Source organism: Cricetulus griseus, chromosome 7 (genome assembly GCF_003668045.3).
Source record: "Cricetulus griseus strain 17A/GY chromosome 7, alternate assembly CriGri-PICRH-1.0, whole genome shotgun sequence".
NCBI lineage: Eukaryota > Metazoa > Chordata > Mammalia > Rodentia > Cricetidae > Cricetulus > Cricetulus griseus.
In genome coordinates, this window is record NC_048600.1 from 111,057,997 (window position 1) to 111,074,326 (window position 16,330).

The following is a 16,330-nucleotide window of genomic DNA, read 5'->3' on the forward strand; positions in this document are numbered from 1 at the left end:
TTCCCAGCATCAGGTCCTTTTAGATATATTGAAATTCCAGTAACTTCTTGGAGAAAGACAGACTATTTTAATTAGTGACATCGATTCTTCTGCTGTGGGTTCTCATAGCCAAGGAATCTGGGCTGAGTCTCTGAGTGCTACTCCATGCCTACCTGTCCCCACAACCAGGAAAACTCAGTCATGCTCACAGACTGGGTCAGCTCACTCTCACTCTCAAGGGGTGGACACTCTGCTTCTGGAAGAGTGTCTGGCTAGCAGCTTTTGCCACCATCCCAACAAATAATGCTAACTGCTGAGGTAGCTCTAGCCTTGTCCAGCATATTGTTATTTGTTTTATTAGGATAGGAACTTATGTAGCCAAGGATGGCCTCAAACTCCTGATCCAACTATCATTACCTCCCAATGCTTTTAGCAATAAGTGTGTGTGGGGGTGGGGTGGGGTGGGGATGACACAGTGAGCCTGATGATAAAATGTACCAGTTTTAAAAACTGTTTTCATAGGTTCACCAAGAACCTTTCATGGTGACCAAAGGACACTTTGAACCTCAGGTTCCAGGCTTCCGGTAGCTTGAATGTAATTGGCCCCATAAGCCCAAAAGGAGTGGCACTATTAGGGGATGTGGCTTTTTTTGGAGTAGGTATGGCCTTGTTGGAAGAAGTGCGTCACTGTGGAGGTAGTCTCTGAGGTCTCTTATATGCTGAAGCCACTCCTAGTATCTCAGACCACTTCCTGTTGCCTGTGGGATCAAGATGTAGCTCCTTCTCCGTTATCAGCTCCAGTACCGTGTCTGCCTGCACGCTGCCATGTCCCACCGTGATAATAATGGACTAAACCTCTGAAACTGTGAGTCACCCAATTAAATGTTTTCTTTATAAGAGTTGCTGTGGTCATGGTGTCTCTTCATAGCAATAGAAACCCTAAGACAGGGCTAAAATGTAGCCCCCAGAGACCCAGGGTCCACTGGGCTGGGTGGGGGTCATGGCTAGAGAGTGATTTCCAGCTACACTTGGAAAGACTGTGGTACTGAATGGGAGTCTCCTGGGTGTTGGGGTTCACAGTAGGCTCATATGACTTGTGTTCTAGAATCAGAAACCCCAGGAGATAAGCTTACAAATCTAGGAGCGGCTGAATGAAGGAGGCAGCAATACCCCCTTGGACCCAGACTCTGCATTCTCCTCCTATCCCCATTTTCTTTGGCTAACCCTCTTTTAAGCTGTATTTATTGTTTGTATGTGTGTGCGCACACATGTTCTATGGTGTCTGTGTAGATGTCAGAGGGCAACTTGTGGGAGTCAGTTCTCTCTCGCCACTCTGTAGGTCCTGGGGATCCAACTCAGGTCTTCAGGTTTGGCAGCAAACACCTTTACCCACTGAGTCATCTTTCTGGCTCTTTGGCTGGCTTAAGGATACAAAATACAGCCCTCCTAGGACCTGCCGGGCTCTTTGAACTACAGGAAAAATCCCCCGGTCCAGTTTCACCGAGTGAAGCTTCCTGTTGCGTGATGGACTTCTACAGAGCCCCACACACTTTCCCTAGGATGCTCACAGCCACTGACTGTGGAGAAGGCACTGTCAGACACCTGAATGTGCCATGGGGTAGAAAGTCTGGTTGATGGTACACAGTACAGGAGGCAGGGCCTTGCCTTGCTAGACTCCGCCAGATGTGGAGGGGAGACCCTAAGACCTGCATCTCCATTTGTTTACTCGCTTGCAGTCACTATCCACCTTGACAGCTTGCTCTCATTTTGGGGTCAAATTCCCTGGAAGTAGAAATGCTTCTTTGGACAGGAAACAGGCATATGCAGTAAGAGCCATAGCTCTGGTAACTCTATGGGGTGCTTAGCCGTTCTTGGGAGCCTGGGCTTCAGTGTTTCTTTTTGAGGAATTCAAGGCTCTTCAGGTCCTTTTGGTGTCACCAAACAGGTCTGACTGTTTTCAAATGTCTCTAAGTCCCTCCAGAAGTGACACCCCTGGGCTCAGCCCAGGCCAACACCTCCTGACTTTGTTTCCCCATCTGCAGTGGGTAGTAGTAAGATGTCCCTGCCTCCCTCTCTGTTTCTCCATTTCAGGAACCCAGAATGGTTACCCAGGTTCCAAGTGGAGGAAGTGTGATGGAGTTTGGGTGCGGGCAGAGGGTGGCTGTCCCCTGCATAAACTTACGTCATGAGATTCCCCACTGGTTAGGTTTTTGTCAACTTGACACAAGCTAGAGTTTTCTGGGAAGAGGAACTACAGCTGAGAAAATGCCTCTATCAGATTGTATCGGCAGCTCTATGGGACATTTTCTTCATTAATGACTGATGTGGGAGGGCCCAGCTCACTGTGCATGGTAGCAGGGTACCACCCCTGGCTCTGGGTGGTACAATACAGTAGTCTGGCTGGGCTGGGCGGTGGGGGCGCATGCCTTTAATCTCAGCACCCAGGAGGCAGACTGGGCTGTTACACAAACAACAAGAGGGGGGGGAGGAGGGGGAGAGAGAGAGTGAGAGAGAAGTATCATGGGGAGCAAGTCACTAAGCAGCACTCCCCATGATCTCTGCATCAGCTCCTGCCTCCAGGTTCCTGCCCCGACTTCCCTTCATAATGGACTCTGAGCCTTTCCAAATTGCTTCTAGTCTTTGGTGCTTTTTTTTTTTTCTTTTTTTGAGACAGGGTTTCTCTATAGCTTTGGAACCTGCCCTGGAACTTGCTCTGTCCTTGAACTCACAGAGATCTGCCTGCCTCTGCATCCTGAGGGCTGGGATTAAAGGCATGTGCCACCAACCGCCTGGCCTGGTCCTGGTGTTTTTATCACAGCAACAGAAACCTAAGTACAACACCATTTCAGACCCAATGGTCCTTGGTGTTTTGCTGGTTGACAGCCACAGGGTTGGTTACCTAGGTCACAGACTTGGCTGTCTAGAGAAGTCTGCGAAGCACTCTATCCTGCTTGGGTGACATTTGTTCAGGTCCCTCCCACAGCCCCTGTCCCCATAGCCTTCTCTCCTTTGGATTATGAAGCAAAGCAGACATAAGCATATTTCCAGTTCTGCTTGTCACTGGTGTCCTTTCATGGGCCAGTTGTGGAGTGGCTGGGATTTTCCAGACCAGGTGTGTCCAGATATCTGCAGACACCCTTCCCTCCTCCCACTGACCCACAAAAGTCGTGACAGAGTGGGGGCTGTGACATATTTATTTGCTGATGTGATGGTACTTATTTGGAGGAGGGTGAGCTCTAGATTTCCTTTACCCTTCGGAAGCAGTCCTGCCCACCACAGGGACAGAAGTCCCTTAAAGCCAGGCTAAGTAGGGGAGCAGCAGCTCCCTGCCCCCAAAGCTCTTTGCAGAGCCAGAAAGATGGCAGCCGATCTCCAGGTCAAGGTCCCTCCCTCCCATGCCAGGTTTCTCTGCCCTACCTTCATGGCAGCTGTGTTTCAACAGGATCCAACTGGAGCTCCCTGCTGAGGCAGGGGTATCTCAAGGAAACCTCCAGCCACCTGTTTGTTTCTAATGGTTACAAAAACCTCACCCAGGTCAGCAAGGAAAAATATGAGCCAGGTGAGTTGTTCCTCTCTTTGAAGGAAACTACTGGCATCGACAACAGAACAGGCCAGCGAGTAAAGCGGCCACCAGCCACATGGTGGAGTAAGCACCCCACTCAGTACTGGCAGCCATGCAAGACCGGCTTGCAAGGTGGAGGCTGAGGGGCAGGGCAGGGTGCAGCCTGGCTGCAGCGTTCTGATGTCGGCTCCGGGTCTCTGCAGAAATGATGAAGCAAAGGACCAAGGCTAGAAAACACAAGTTCCCCAAGGTTCTCTCTCCTCTCATTTGGTTTGTCTCAAGGGATAAAAGCTCCCGGATGGAGGGGATCTCTTCTTCAGGCTTCCAGAGCCACAGAGTTTGGAGCCAGGTGCACTGACTCCATAGCTAGGAAGACCAGCCCTTGAGTCTATTTGCCCTAGAATGTAGTAGCCCCAGTAGGGGCTTCAGTGATCAGGCTGTCTCCAGTAGGGAGGGGCTCTTCAATAGCTACAGTGCAGACCATTGAGAGATCCCAAAAAGGGGCCTCCTCCCATCCAAACAGGGAACTCTGAGGTTAGTGTTCCTTTAAGAAACCCTCATGGTTGCATTACTGCACCCCTTTTTTCTGGGGTGTGAGGACCAAACTATGGTTTGGGCACCATAAGCTGTTGTCTTCCTGGCCCACACATGGCTAGCTCAGAGGAGGGCAGGAAAAAATCACTTCTCTTTGCTGTGACTTGCTTTCACACCATCCCCAAGGTCAGTGGCCTGGTGCTCTCAGCACTGCTCGGCCTCCATGAAGCCCTCCTTCTCATGGCCCGAGGGCTCGACCTCTGTGTAGGTAGAGTGGTTGGGGTGGTTGCGGAACTTCATGGCTGGCCAGTGGTGAGGTCTCCGCTGCAGAGACACAGAGGCAAAATCAGTGAATGCCACCTCCTCACGGGACCCCATCCCTGAGGGCTGGTGCAAGGCTTTCTCCTACAAGGGTTCTGAAGGAATGAGGGCTCACTGTGGAGAAACAGTTGGTGGTTGGGGCTACTCTCTCAGCAAGATTCCTCAAGTAAACCCTCAGCGACCAGAAAGCCAATATAGGCCTGGCTGGACCAGAACTCTCTATGTAGACCAGATGGCCTTGAACTTGCATCAATCCTTCTGCTTCTGCCTCCCAAGTATTGGGATTATAGGTACTACCCCACCTTACATTTTTAGAAGCCAGTTTGGAAGGAGCACATTTTATCCATCACTGTGTGGTTTGCAGAACTGATTTAGAATCTTCAACAGCAGACTGGAGACGTGAGACGGTAGGAGGTGATGAAGCAGGCCACATATGCCTAAATGAGCTAGGGGACTGGAAATAACAAGATAGCCCAAGACAGCACAGGTCCCTCAGCAGAGTCTGTGGGAAACTTACTGAAATGCAGATTCCTTATCCTCCCGGGACCCCTCTCATGGAAGTCCTTGTGGCCTGGGAACCAATAGTCCTTGGTGATACCCAGGTAGGCTAAGAATCCAGAACATGGGGCTCAGGTTAAGAGCACTGACTGCTCTTCCAGAGGTCTTGAGTTCAATTCCCAGCAGCCACATGGTGGCTCACAACCATCTGTAATGAGATCTTCTGGGCTGTAGGCATACATGCAGACAGAACACTGTATACATAATAAATAATCTTTAAGAGCTGGAGAGATGGCTCAGAGGTTAAAGTACTGACGGCTCTTCCAGAGGTCCTGAGTGCAATTCCCAGAAACCACACGGTAGCTAACAACCATCTATAATAATCTTTTAAAGAGGAATTCAGAACAACTGAAAAAACCCTGTTTCATTAAAAAAAAAAAAAAAAAAAAAGCGGGGAACACCTGGGCCTCTGAGAATAAGGTCAGTGGGCTTTCGACCCAGAGGTGCCCTCTGGAACCTTCCTTCTCAAATAGCCCTTCTTAATAAGAGCTTTAGGGAAGCTTGCTCCCATGTGCTACTGAAGCACCGTTGAGTTCACTGAGGGTACCATTTGCTTGTGACCTACTAGAGGGCAGGGCCGGTGTCTCATTGGTTTTCACGCCCTCAGAAACTATGGGGTGAGTACCACGTTTCTCTGGAAGCATCTTCAGCAGTGGGATAGGAGCCAGACGTCTCTGAGCTCTGTGGCTTGCTGAGCCTCACTTCCCATGATATACTACTCTTCCCTCTGCATTCTGGAACATGAAAACTGCAGCGTCCCCAGCTAAAGCTCCCTGAGAGCACAGCCCTTGTTAACATTTTGGCTTGTCAGCTGTCACCTAAAAAGCCCACAGCAGCAGTGAAATATGATGGCTCTTTCATGACTCGGAACAAGAAATCGCAAGCCATGAGGGGGCAGCCCCCTGCCACTAATATGGCATTTCTGACTGCCCTCCTCTGGGGGCCTTTTCCTGACCTCACAAGCAGGGAAAGCAGACAGACCATGTCCTAGGGAGGGAAAGCCTAGGTGCTGGGTCCTGGGGATGATGGACTTCAAGAGCACCAGCCACCGAAGTTGTGATGGCGTGGAGGAAAGTTTCTCAGGGAGGTGCGGGAGGGGTGGGAGGGGATGGGGCGAGGCAGGTTCTAAATGACCAGGGAAATCCTGGTGTGGAAGCAGATGCAGGTAGATCCCACACTGACCTCGATGAAGAAGAGCGCAGCATTGGAGTTAGGGTGGCCGCTGATGTAAATCCCAGCCAGGATGATGGCCGCTACCAGGAGCACAGCCAGCACAATGCCCACGATGGTGCCCAGGTGTACAGGAGGCCCCTTGGTCTTTGGGGTCAAGTTGTCTTGAAGTCCTATGGAGGACAGAGGAAAATTTCATGGAGCAAAGAAAAGCTGGGCCTCCCAGCCTTGTGTTCTGACAAGGTCCCAGAGATGAGCACCCACATTTTCCAACCCACAGAGGGGTGTGGCTGGAGTTGGCAGGATGATTATAACAACATGAATGTTCTGGCACCTTAAAGATGTTTTCTAGAATCATTTAGAAGTTGATCTTAAGCCGGGCGGTGGTGGCGCATGCCTTTAATCCCAGCACTGGGGAGGCAAAGGCAGGCGGATCTCTGTGAGTTCGAGACCAGCCTGGTCTACAAGAGCTAGTTCCAGGATAGCCTCCAAAGCCACACAGAAACCCTGTCTCGAAAAACAAAACAAACGAACAAACAAACATTCTGCTTCCATGTATATTTGCACACCAGAAGAGGGCACCAGATCTCATAAGGGGTGGTTGTGAGCTGGGAATTGAACTCAGTACCTCTCTGGAAAAGCAGTCGGTGCTCTTAACCTCTGAGCCATCTCTCCAGCCCTGAAGTTGATCTTAAGACGTTATAAGGAAGCTGTCTGAGACACCTGGGCCACATCAGCACTTCTGAGGAATCCCCAAAAGGCATGCGATAGTTAAGACTTTGGGGTCAGGAGCTAACAAGATGGCTCAGTGGGTAAAGGTGCTTGCTGCCAAGCCTTATAACTTAAGTTCGATCCCTGGGCACCACATGGTGGAAAGGACAGAGCCAACGACTGTGAATTGTCCCCTGACCTCTGCAGGAAGGGTAGCTGGTGTTCACAGATTCTACACACCCCAAATAAATGTAATTAAAAAAAAAAATTGGGATCTTAGATCTGAGTGTGCTCTCGAAGGCCTGTAATCTTAGCACTTGGGAGAAAGCAGGAGGGTCAAGAGTTCAAGGTCACATCCTCACCTACACAGTGAGTTTGAACCCAGCCTGCGTTACATGAGACCTTGCCTCAAAAAATCTAGGGGTGCCAGGTGTGGTGGCACACGCCTTTAATCCTAGCACTCAGGAGGCAGAGGCAGGTGGATCTCTGTGAGTTCTGAGTCAGTCAGGTCTACAGAGTGAGTGCCAGGACAGCCAGAGCTACACAGAGAAACCCTGTCTCAAAAAAACAAAACAAAAACAAAAAATAGCAAAACAAAAAACCTCGCAAATCAATACTCTGCCACTTATTAGCTGTGTGATTTTGGGCAAATCAGCCTCTGTGAGCCTCTGTTATAACCTTTGAAGGACAAGGACAATAGCTATCTAGCTGGGGTTATGGTGCTAATGGACAAATGGCAGAGCTCATGCCAAGCCCTGAGAACCTCGCCCAGCATCTTGGAAGTCCTGAGCTAGTATTAAGTGTTCTGATAGCAAACAACCACAGTTATCCTTGTTTCTGTCTCTTGCCAGATTGAGACCTGCTGGATGGCAGGGTTACTCTCTAGCTCTTAAAGACAATGGGGTCTACTGTGAATTGGGGTCCCATTTCACCTGCATTCAGTGGGATGAACTAGATCCTCTGGAGGCACCTACAAACCACTGTGAGAGAACATCCCAGGGATCTGAAATACATCCCAAGGATAAGAGGGCTCATCCAAGCCCACCCTTTCTTTATGACTAAGGTAATGGAAACACTAAGGTAATGGAGACGTTGCGACATTTGCCTAAGGACACACAGTGTCAGCTGCTAAGAAGCCAGGTTCCCTAACATTACCTGGGTGGGTATTTGCTGCTTCCCCTACCTAACGTGCAGGAATGAGCTAAAAAGACAGATGTGGGTGTCAGCCATGGAAACGCCTAGTCCTTCTCACATGGCTCTTGGGTGGGAAGGGAGGCAGTGGAGTGTGAGGACGTCAAAAGGATGTTGACTGCATCGGGATTCTTGCTGTCCCCATTTGTCGCTGCTGGGCATTGCGTACACAGAAGAAACCCAGGACAGAAACCATCCAGGCCATCTCATGTATGCTAGGGCCTCTAATTGCCATGAAGTGGGAACAATGAAAGAACACACCTCAAGCTAGCCTCTGCTGATTTGGTGGTTGGTCATTAGCCTCTAGCTTGCTGTGATCTGGGTTGTGGCTCCTCCCCCACCACACACCCAGTCTCTCAAACTCATGGAGGGGAACAATGGTGTCATCTCTGAGATAGGGAGGTTTGTCAGACTGCTCGACTCCCAAGGACTACCCCCAGCCTGGAGCTGCAAAGGCATTCCCACATTCATCCATCCTTGCAGTGGCTGCAGCAACTGTGGGAGGGCTTCCCACCACCAGAGAACATTTTCCCTGAGGCTGGTAGTAGTCCACCTTCTGGTACCCCTACAGGCCAGGCAGGCAGTGGACACGCCTGCATGCTCTTCACATGCGAGGCAAATTGGATGCTGGAGAAACTGCTCTCCCCATACAGCTGAGGCCTAAAGGGAAGCAGGTCCCCCTGTCACAAGTCCCCCTGCCAAGTGGCACTGGTTCAGCCACTTCCTCGAATACTTTTCAGGGAAGTAGACACAGGAGGCTCCTAGCTTGAGACAGAAGTGTCTAGAATAGACATGTTTCATCAGCCTAGGGTCTGCGGCCTCAGCCCTCAGCCCTCCCATTTAGCCACAGGCTTGGGACCCCGGTTACTTTGCTCTTTTCCCTCCCCCACCATTAGGACTCCTCGTGGTGAACCCACAGCCATTCGTCTGGTAAAGAGGGACAGGCAGCTCCGTACTCACCATCTCCTCCTGCGTAGGGATTCAATTTGGTGTCATCTTCAAAGAGGACAGAAGGAGCAAAATTAGTGGAATCATTCAGACTTCTGCCACCCCAGGTCTGGATGGAACTTGAAGGAGGTGTCCTTTCCAAACTTTCCATTTAGACATCCTACTGTCATGTCATTCATTATACGAGTTACTATGGGCTGAGCACTGGGGGCAGGGTTGGGTAGACTACAGATAATGGATGGACTTGGTCCCCACCTACATTGGGTAGGGAATGGAGAGGCAATTAAATACCCACAATGCCAGGCTGTAGCTCAGTCATTGAGCACATGCCAAGCATGGGACTTGAGGGACGCTCTGGATTTAGCTCTAACATACACACACACACACACACACACACACACACACACACACAAATAAACAAGCAACCCCCCCAAAAAAAACTATAAATAGACCTCACAAGATGAAGCTGTCTCTGCAGGCCTCACTCAGATCATGGGAATCAACAAAAGTTTCCCAGAGGGAGGAAGTGAGTTCTAAGCTGGAAGTGGAGAAGACATGCTAGCCCAGAGTCAAAGAATTAGCCAGCTGTGTATACTAACAGATGGAGAGATGGACCGGGCCAGGCAGCTCTCTGGAATGCTGTATGGAACTCTTGCACAGCCTTCTAAGGGGCAGCCGGATGCTGTGGAAGGCTGCAAACCCCTGGTTTGTTTGCAGACTCCAGGGTCTGCAGCAGGTTCAATGCCCTCTCTACACCTCCATGTATACAGCAGTGGCTTTCTCAGTCTGTTCTGAGGTCGACATCCTTCCTGGGGTTTTGCCCCACGAGGCAAAGGAAGCCAGGAGTCCAGTGTCTGGAAGCCCTATAGCACTACAGGCTGTTGTTCTAATCACTTCAACTTGAAACAGTCTTAGCTGCCCCACGATTTACAGCATTCTGTTCATCCTCCCTGCTGGACCCCTAACATCCTGGCTGCTAGAGACTCTTAGTGGGTCCCATGTTTGTTCTCAGGGCTTTGAGACCCTAGTAATCTCTTAAGTGTCACAGCTCCACACTGCGGGGGAAGCTGCTGGAAAGAAAGAAGCTGAAGACACTGCTCAAGGTCCTCCAGATGCCCTAGCCTTCCACACATCTGAGCTGCAGAGGAGTGTATTGTCACCCTCCATGCCCTCCTTCCCCAATCCTCCCCACTTCTTCCTCCAGTGTCTCCCCACCGAAAACTCTGCAGAGCTGACCTGGGAGTCCCATCCTCTGCTGAAAACTGGTATTTGGTACATCATGGGATTTTTAGATTAATTTTGATCTTTATAAACACCACATTGAACTATTATCACTTTTGGGTTTTTTGGAACCTCCTTTAAATTCTCATGCAGGTTGAATGTCCTACTTGCCTCTCACTAGTCCTGGTACTGCCACCTCTCAGGGGACAGTTTGCCGTGTTCTTGGCACCTGCTTGTCTGCAGCACTGGGATCCCCAAGGCTTCCCCATCTACTCTGTCTGCTCTCTCAGGGTCTTGAAGTATCAAAATGTAGGTAATGGAAGAAAACTATAATAAAAAATTTAAGTTGGGAGCTGGAGAGAAGGCTCAGCAGTTGAGTGCTTGCTGTTCTTCCAGAGGACCCGAGTTCAGTTCCCAGCACCCACATGGCAGCTCACAGTTCCAGAGGATCTGACACCCTCTTCTGGCCAACTTCACATGAGCTCCAGGAATCAAACTCGGGTCCTTAGACTTGTGTAGCAATCACCTCTACCACTGAGCCATCTCACTGACCCATGGGATGGGCTTCTTAGATTTATAATCATTTAATTTATAATCATTTAATAATTGAAGGATAATTGTTAGGATTTCAAAATAAAATCTACAGAATCAGATATATTCAACAAATTTTTGTTTCTTGTTCTCTCCCTTCTCATAAAAATCAACTATAGCCCAGCCCACACCTATCCTGGCAGACAAATGGACATGAGTGCCTGTTCTGACTGGAACAGAGCCACAGAAGGTGAGCTGCAAAATAGCCTCTCCTGCTCAACGGGACTGGGTCCCAGAGGCCATCTTGCCAGGGCTCTGTGAAGTATAAGGTGGTTTTTTAATCAATGGAAAGAGGATGCAGCAGCTATTAAACTGCTAAGCACAGATACCACCACCTGCCTCTGCCACCCTAGTGCTGGGATTAAAGGCGCACACGACCACTGCCCGGCCTCAAAGTCCATTTCTTATGGATGCAACTTGACAATGTCGCCATGTCCTCTGTGACAGATCTTGTGTCTTGGGGACCATGCAGTTGAACTTCCAGTCCCAGGTCTTCTGCTCTACCACACAGCTGCCCTCTGAAGTGTGTGTGTGTGTGGGGCTTGCTCCAAGCCCAGTACAGAAGCAGACACGACCCTACACATAGGTCAAGCTGAGGGCAGCTCATTAGGTTCACTGTAAACATCACCTAGAGGACTAGAGAGCAACAGCAGACCTTGGCCTTGACTGGAGGAGAATGAGCCATTGATGAAGAGACCTGACACCTTTGGGGGGACTGACTATGGGGGAGGATGTAGAGCCATGCATTAATGACACCCCATTCCTATGATCCTGGATGCTGATATTGGAAGGTAAATGGAGGTCACCCTGCCCTTGGATACTAACTCCCCGAGAACAAGTTCCTTTCGTGCTCTATCTCCACTGAGTCCCATCGAATTCTGAGGCAGCAATATGTGCTCTGCTTTAATGTCACAGTCCGGCTGCCTTGTCATTCCTGGCTATAACAGTAAGGCCAGCTTTCAGAATTGTGTCCACCCTTTGCTATTTTCCCACTTTCATTTCTCATAGCACAGAGGAGGGCTGGGGAGCCTAGAATTCTTGGAGTCCGATGAGACCTGTCTCCATGGCTTCCTGTCTGTGTGACCCTGGGCAAGTCATTCACCTCTCTGAGTTGTAGTGTCTTTTCTACAAAACGGGGGTGGGGTAGGGGGATGCAATAATATAACATCCAGGACTGTGGGGACAGGGTGTTAATGCATGACTGTGCATTCTCCCCGAACATGGCCCCCATGGCGTCAGGTCTGAGGTTGGCTGTCTCTCTAGTCTTCTAGGTGATCTTTAGAAAGACAGGAGGCTCTCATTGCCCTGAGTGACCCATTTGGCCTCTTATAAGCCTCTTACTCTCAAGCAAGGCTGCATTGTATTTTTGGATACTAGTTTTTCCTTCTCTCCTTCCCTCCTCTCCAGGGACGCTATTAACCTCTCACAAGCCCTTCAGCCCTCCCAAGGGAAAAAGGCTCAGGTCAAGGACTGAATCCTAAAAGGGTCTGAGGAACAGGAAATACTCAAAGCCCTTAGGACCGGAGGCCACAGGGGCTGCCAGAGACACTCACACTGTGTGTGTCCCAGGGATCCTGATCTCTGGCAACATCAGTCAAGATCCCTAGGCTTTGAGGCAGCAAAGAAGCCCTGTGGACAGTCAGTCAGGCCTCAGTAGGCAGTGGATGGGTACCAACCCAAGGAGGAAGCTGAGTCAGAAGTAAAAGTGGGATGGGCATTGTGGCAAATGTCTTTAATCCCGGCACTCGGGAGGCAGAGGCAGGCAGATTTCTGTGAGTTCCAGGCCAGCCTGGTCTACATAGTGAGTTCCAGAACATATAGAGAGATGCTGTCTTACTGCCCTGCCCCCCCCCCAAGAAATCCCAGCACTTGAGAGATTAAGGCAGGAAGATCATGAGTTCAATGTCACAGTGAGTTCCAGGCCAGCCTGAGCTACATGGGACCTTTGTCTCAAAAAAAGCTAAAACAGTGGCTCACATCTGTGATTCCAGAACTTGGAAGGTTGAGACAGGAAGATTGCTTATAAGTTCAAGACCAGGTTGGGAGAGTGAGACCCTGTGTGGTGATTTGGATGAGAGCACCCCCACGACTCCCCCCACCTGCCATTAGGCTGGTATGTTTGAATACTTGTCCCTACTTTGGGAAGAAATAGGAGGTGTGGCTTTGTTGGAGGAGGTGTGGCACTGAGGGCAGCCTTTGAGGTTTCAAAAGACCTTTGCCATTCCCATCGTGCTCTCTGCCTCTGGATTGTGGGTAGATGTGAGCACTCAACTGTTCCTGCCACCATGCCTTTGCTCTGCTGTCATGGACTCTCACCCTCTGAAACCAGAAGCCCAATTAAAGGCTTTCTTTTAAAAGTTGCCTTGGTCATGGTGTTTCATCACAGCAATAGAAAAGTAACTAATATACCTTCTCTCAGTAAACAAGAGGGCTGGGCATGTAGTATAGTGGCAGGTTGTTTGCTTAGCATCACACAAGGCCCTGGGCTCAATCTCAGTATAGGAAGGAGGAAAAAAATAAAGGTAGGTTCTAGAAAAAAAAATCAGACAATCGTCTCTCACCACTGACTGCACGGGCAGTTATCATTCTACAGTCCAAGTAGCCTCACAGGCTCTGACAGGTTAATATTAAGGGTGCTCTATCAACCGTTTCCCCTTCTCTGAAGGGATCTCCATCTCATGGTCCCACAGTCAGGCTTCCCCGTGGTCAGAGCTTCTCCTGTATCGGCTTCTGCTTCTCACAGCAAGATAACTAAGTTTCCTGAATCTCAGTTCATGGTCAGTGAAAGACCAGGGCAACCCCTGTCCTGTGAGGCAGCTCCTGTCCTGTCAGGAAAGGGCAGGCTCTTCCCGAGGCGTCTCTCTGCCCCAGGACTCATGTCTTACCTTCTGTGGTGAGGTTGTCGATGAAGAGGGAAGAAGACGTGGTTTGGTCACCATCAAAGGGGCCGAAGGAGCTGTCAGGGGAGGCTGAGTAGTGGCCCTCATCCTGGAAGTCCTCACATGTCCTGCCCTCTGCCTGCAAGAGACCCCAGTGCTGCTTCCGGACACAGCCAGCCCTGAATGCACCCACATTTTGTACTTATGCTCAACTACTTGGGAGGTGGAGCATGGGGGTAGGGTGGGGGGATTGATTGAGTTCAGGAGTTCAAGACCACCCTGGTCATCAGAGTGAGACCCTGTTTCACAAAATAACTAAGATGGAATCTTCCACTTTATCTTGAACGTGTCTTATCTTACAGGGTAATTTATCTGTCAGCAGCTTCAAATCATTCCCTAAGGAGGGGGCTGAGATGTCAATCTTAAATAGATAGATAAAATCCTAACAGTCACTGGCTGGGTGCTCTCCTTTAATACCAGCACTCAGAGGCAGAGGCAAGGAATCTCTGTGAGGTTTGGGGCATCCTGGTATAAATGGTGAGTTCCAGTACAGCCAGGACTACATAGACCTTATCTCAAAACCAAAACAAAATAAATTAATTATAATAGCATAACAGTCACTAATAGCCAGGGTCAGATGTGGCTACCCCCCCCCCCCGCCGTTTATCTATTTGGCGTATGTGTGTATCTATTTAAAGTGTGTGACCACTACAGCAAGCACACGGGAGTCAGAGAACCAACTGCAGCAGTCAGCTCTTACCTTCCATCATGTGGGTTCCAGGAATCAAACTCAAGCTGTGAGGCATGGCAGCAGGCACCTTAACTCACTGAGCCATTTTGCTGCCCCAGTTATTTTTTTCTTAAGACCAGAGAAAGATGAGAGCATGGCAGGAAGCCTGGAGGATTCATGTTTAAACACCGAGCCTGGCATCTTGTGGTGGTGAATGTCAGGCCAACTCTTTAAACTTCTCTGTGCCTCAGTTTCCTCTCTGGTCAGGGAGGGCCCTGGTCCCCAGGTTTTTGGGTCATGTTAAATGAGAGGAAGTATAAAGCAGTGAAGTGTGCCTGGCTTGCAAGAAGACATAGAGACCACGAAGCTGTGTGAGTTCGAGGCTAGCCTAGACTACAAACGGAGGCCCCATGTGAGAGGGAGTGGGAAGGGAATGGCGCCTGGATGAAATCACCCGTTCTTGCCCATGTGAGAAGACGTTTCAAGAGAGTCTAAAGCAGCCGTTCTCAACCCGTGGGTCGAAACCTCTTTTATAGACCTCTAGCTCCAAAAATACTTACACTATGACCCATAATGGTAGCAAAATTACAGTTATGAAGTAGCAACGAAATAATGGGGGTCACTACAACATGAGGGACTATATGAAAGGGTCGCAGCATTAGGAAGGTTGAGAGCCACTGTTCTAGAGTGTTCTGGAGATGGCACCTGGATGGGATTCTAAGTAGGAGGTGCCCGGAACAACCCCCCTCACTCCCAGACCGATCCAGAGGAATAGGGCTTCATTAACATCATAAAGAGTACAGGGGCCCAGAGGAGTCAGCTGTGGCTAAGGCCACCTTGAGCAGTGTTATCAGGGGCAGTCCTCTGGCAGCACCCTTCTCCAAGAGGGGACTACAGCAGATCACTCACAAGTCTTACCTCCTGGGCACAGCCGTAGGCCAGCCACTCCTGGCGGTAGCGGTCAAAGCCGCTGGAACATCTGTAGGGGACCAAATATGGCAGATATGAGAGGGGCTCGGCAGAGAACAAATTGCTCCCTCTCATTTACCCCTCTACTCAGTAACAGCCCTGTGAGGGGAGGGCAGGGGGGGCTCAGCTCTAGGCGGCAGAGAGGCCCCTGCACAGGTGCCCCGGCAGGAGGTGATTATGGGATTTGCAGTCAGACCCTCATGTCCTCTACTTTATCCCAGCTGCCCAGGTCAAGGCTTTCTCTGCCCAGCAGTGTCTGTGTGTGTGCAGGACCCTGGAAACTCTCAGGGTCCCTTCGACTCTCTACCAAGGCGTTGCTGGGAATCTGGGATGTCCTGCCTATGATGTTTTCCTTCGGAAAAAGACTTGCTCAGTCAGGGCTCTCCATCACTATTGAGGGGTCTCCCTTTGGCAGCAGAGGCTGGGCAGAGGGTGGCATCAGGTGATGTAATGTAGTCAACTCCCTCTGTGTAATCACAAGGGGACAGCAATAAGAATGGTGTCAGAGACTGGCATGGGTCTCTGGAGAGGACCGAAGACATCAAGGGCTTTCCTAGGGAGAGGGCAGGGCACAAGCATGAACTGGAGAGTGTTCTTTCCAGCATCCTGCTTAAATTTCCATTCTTCCTTTTTGGTGCCAGAGGAAGTCACTAAGCTCTACGCCACCCAAGCATGTCGCAATGGAAGAATAACATCCCAAGCCACTAGCACAGAGAAAGAATTCTCAGCAAGTTAACTCAGCCCCAGCAGTGGCCATGTGCCCACACCCAGTGAGATCAAGGCAAAGTTTCCCAAGGGCTGTCTGGTGAGGCCTCCAGGGGCTGAGCGGGGCCAGCCATGGTTCTTTTCTCGCTTCTTAGGGGATGGAGGACAAAGAGTAGTTTGGAGGTTGGAACTCAGGCTTCTTTGATAATACTGCTAGATTCTTTTAAGACTAGGTTGAGCCCAGTGGTGGTGGTGGCACAC

General features: G+C 50.1%; 1 protein-coding gene across 1 annotated transcript in view; it reads right to left on the reverse strand.

Moving 5' to 3' along the window:
- Window positions 1-3,155: 3,155 nt before the first annotated feature.
- Plxdc1 (plexin domain containing 1) overlaps window positions 3,156-16,330 on the reverse strand; it is a 57,585-nt gene continuing 44,410 nt past the window's right edge. The window contains exons 13-17 of the mRNA XM_035448150.1: window positions 15,314-15,374; window positions 13,672-13,804; window positions 8,987-9,022; window positions 6,137-6,297; window positions 3,156-4,399 (exon numbers count right to left, since the gene is read on the reverse strand). Of these exons, the coding sequence (XP_035304041.1) occupies window positions 4,280-4,399; window positions 6,137-6,297; window positions 8,987-9,022; window positions 13,672-13,804; window positions 15,314-15,374 (511 nt within the window). The 3' untranslated portion in view covers window positions 3,156-4,279. The remainder of the gene's footprint in view (window positions 4,400-6,136; window positions 6,298-8,986; window positions 9,023-13,671; window positions 13,805-15,313; window positions 15,375-16,330) is intronic.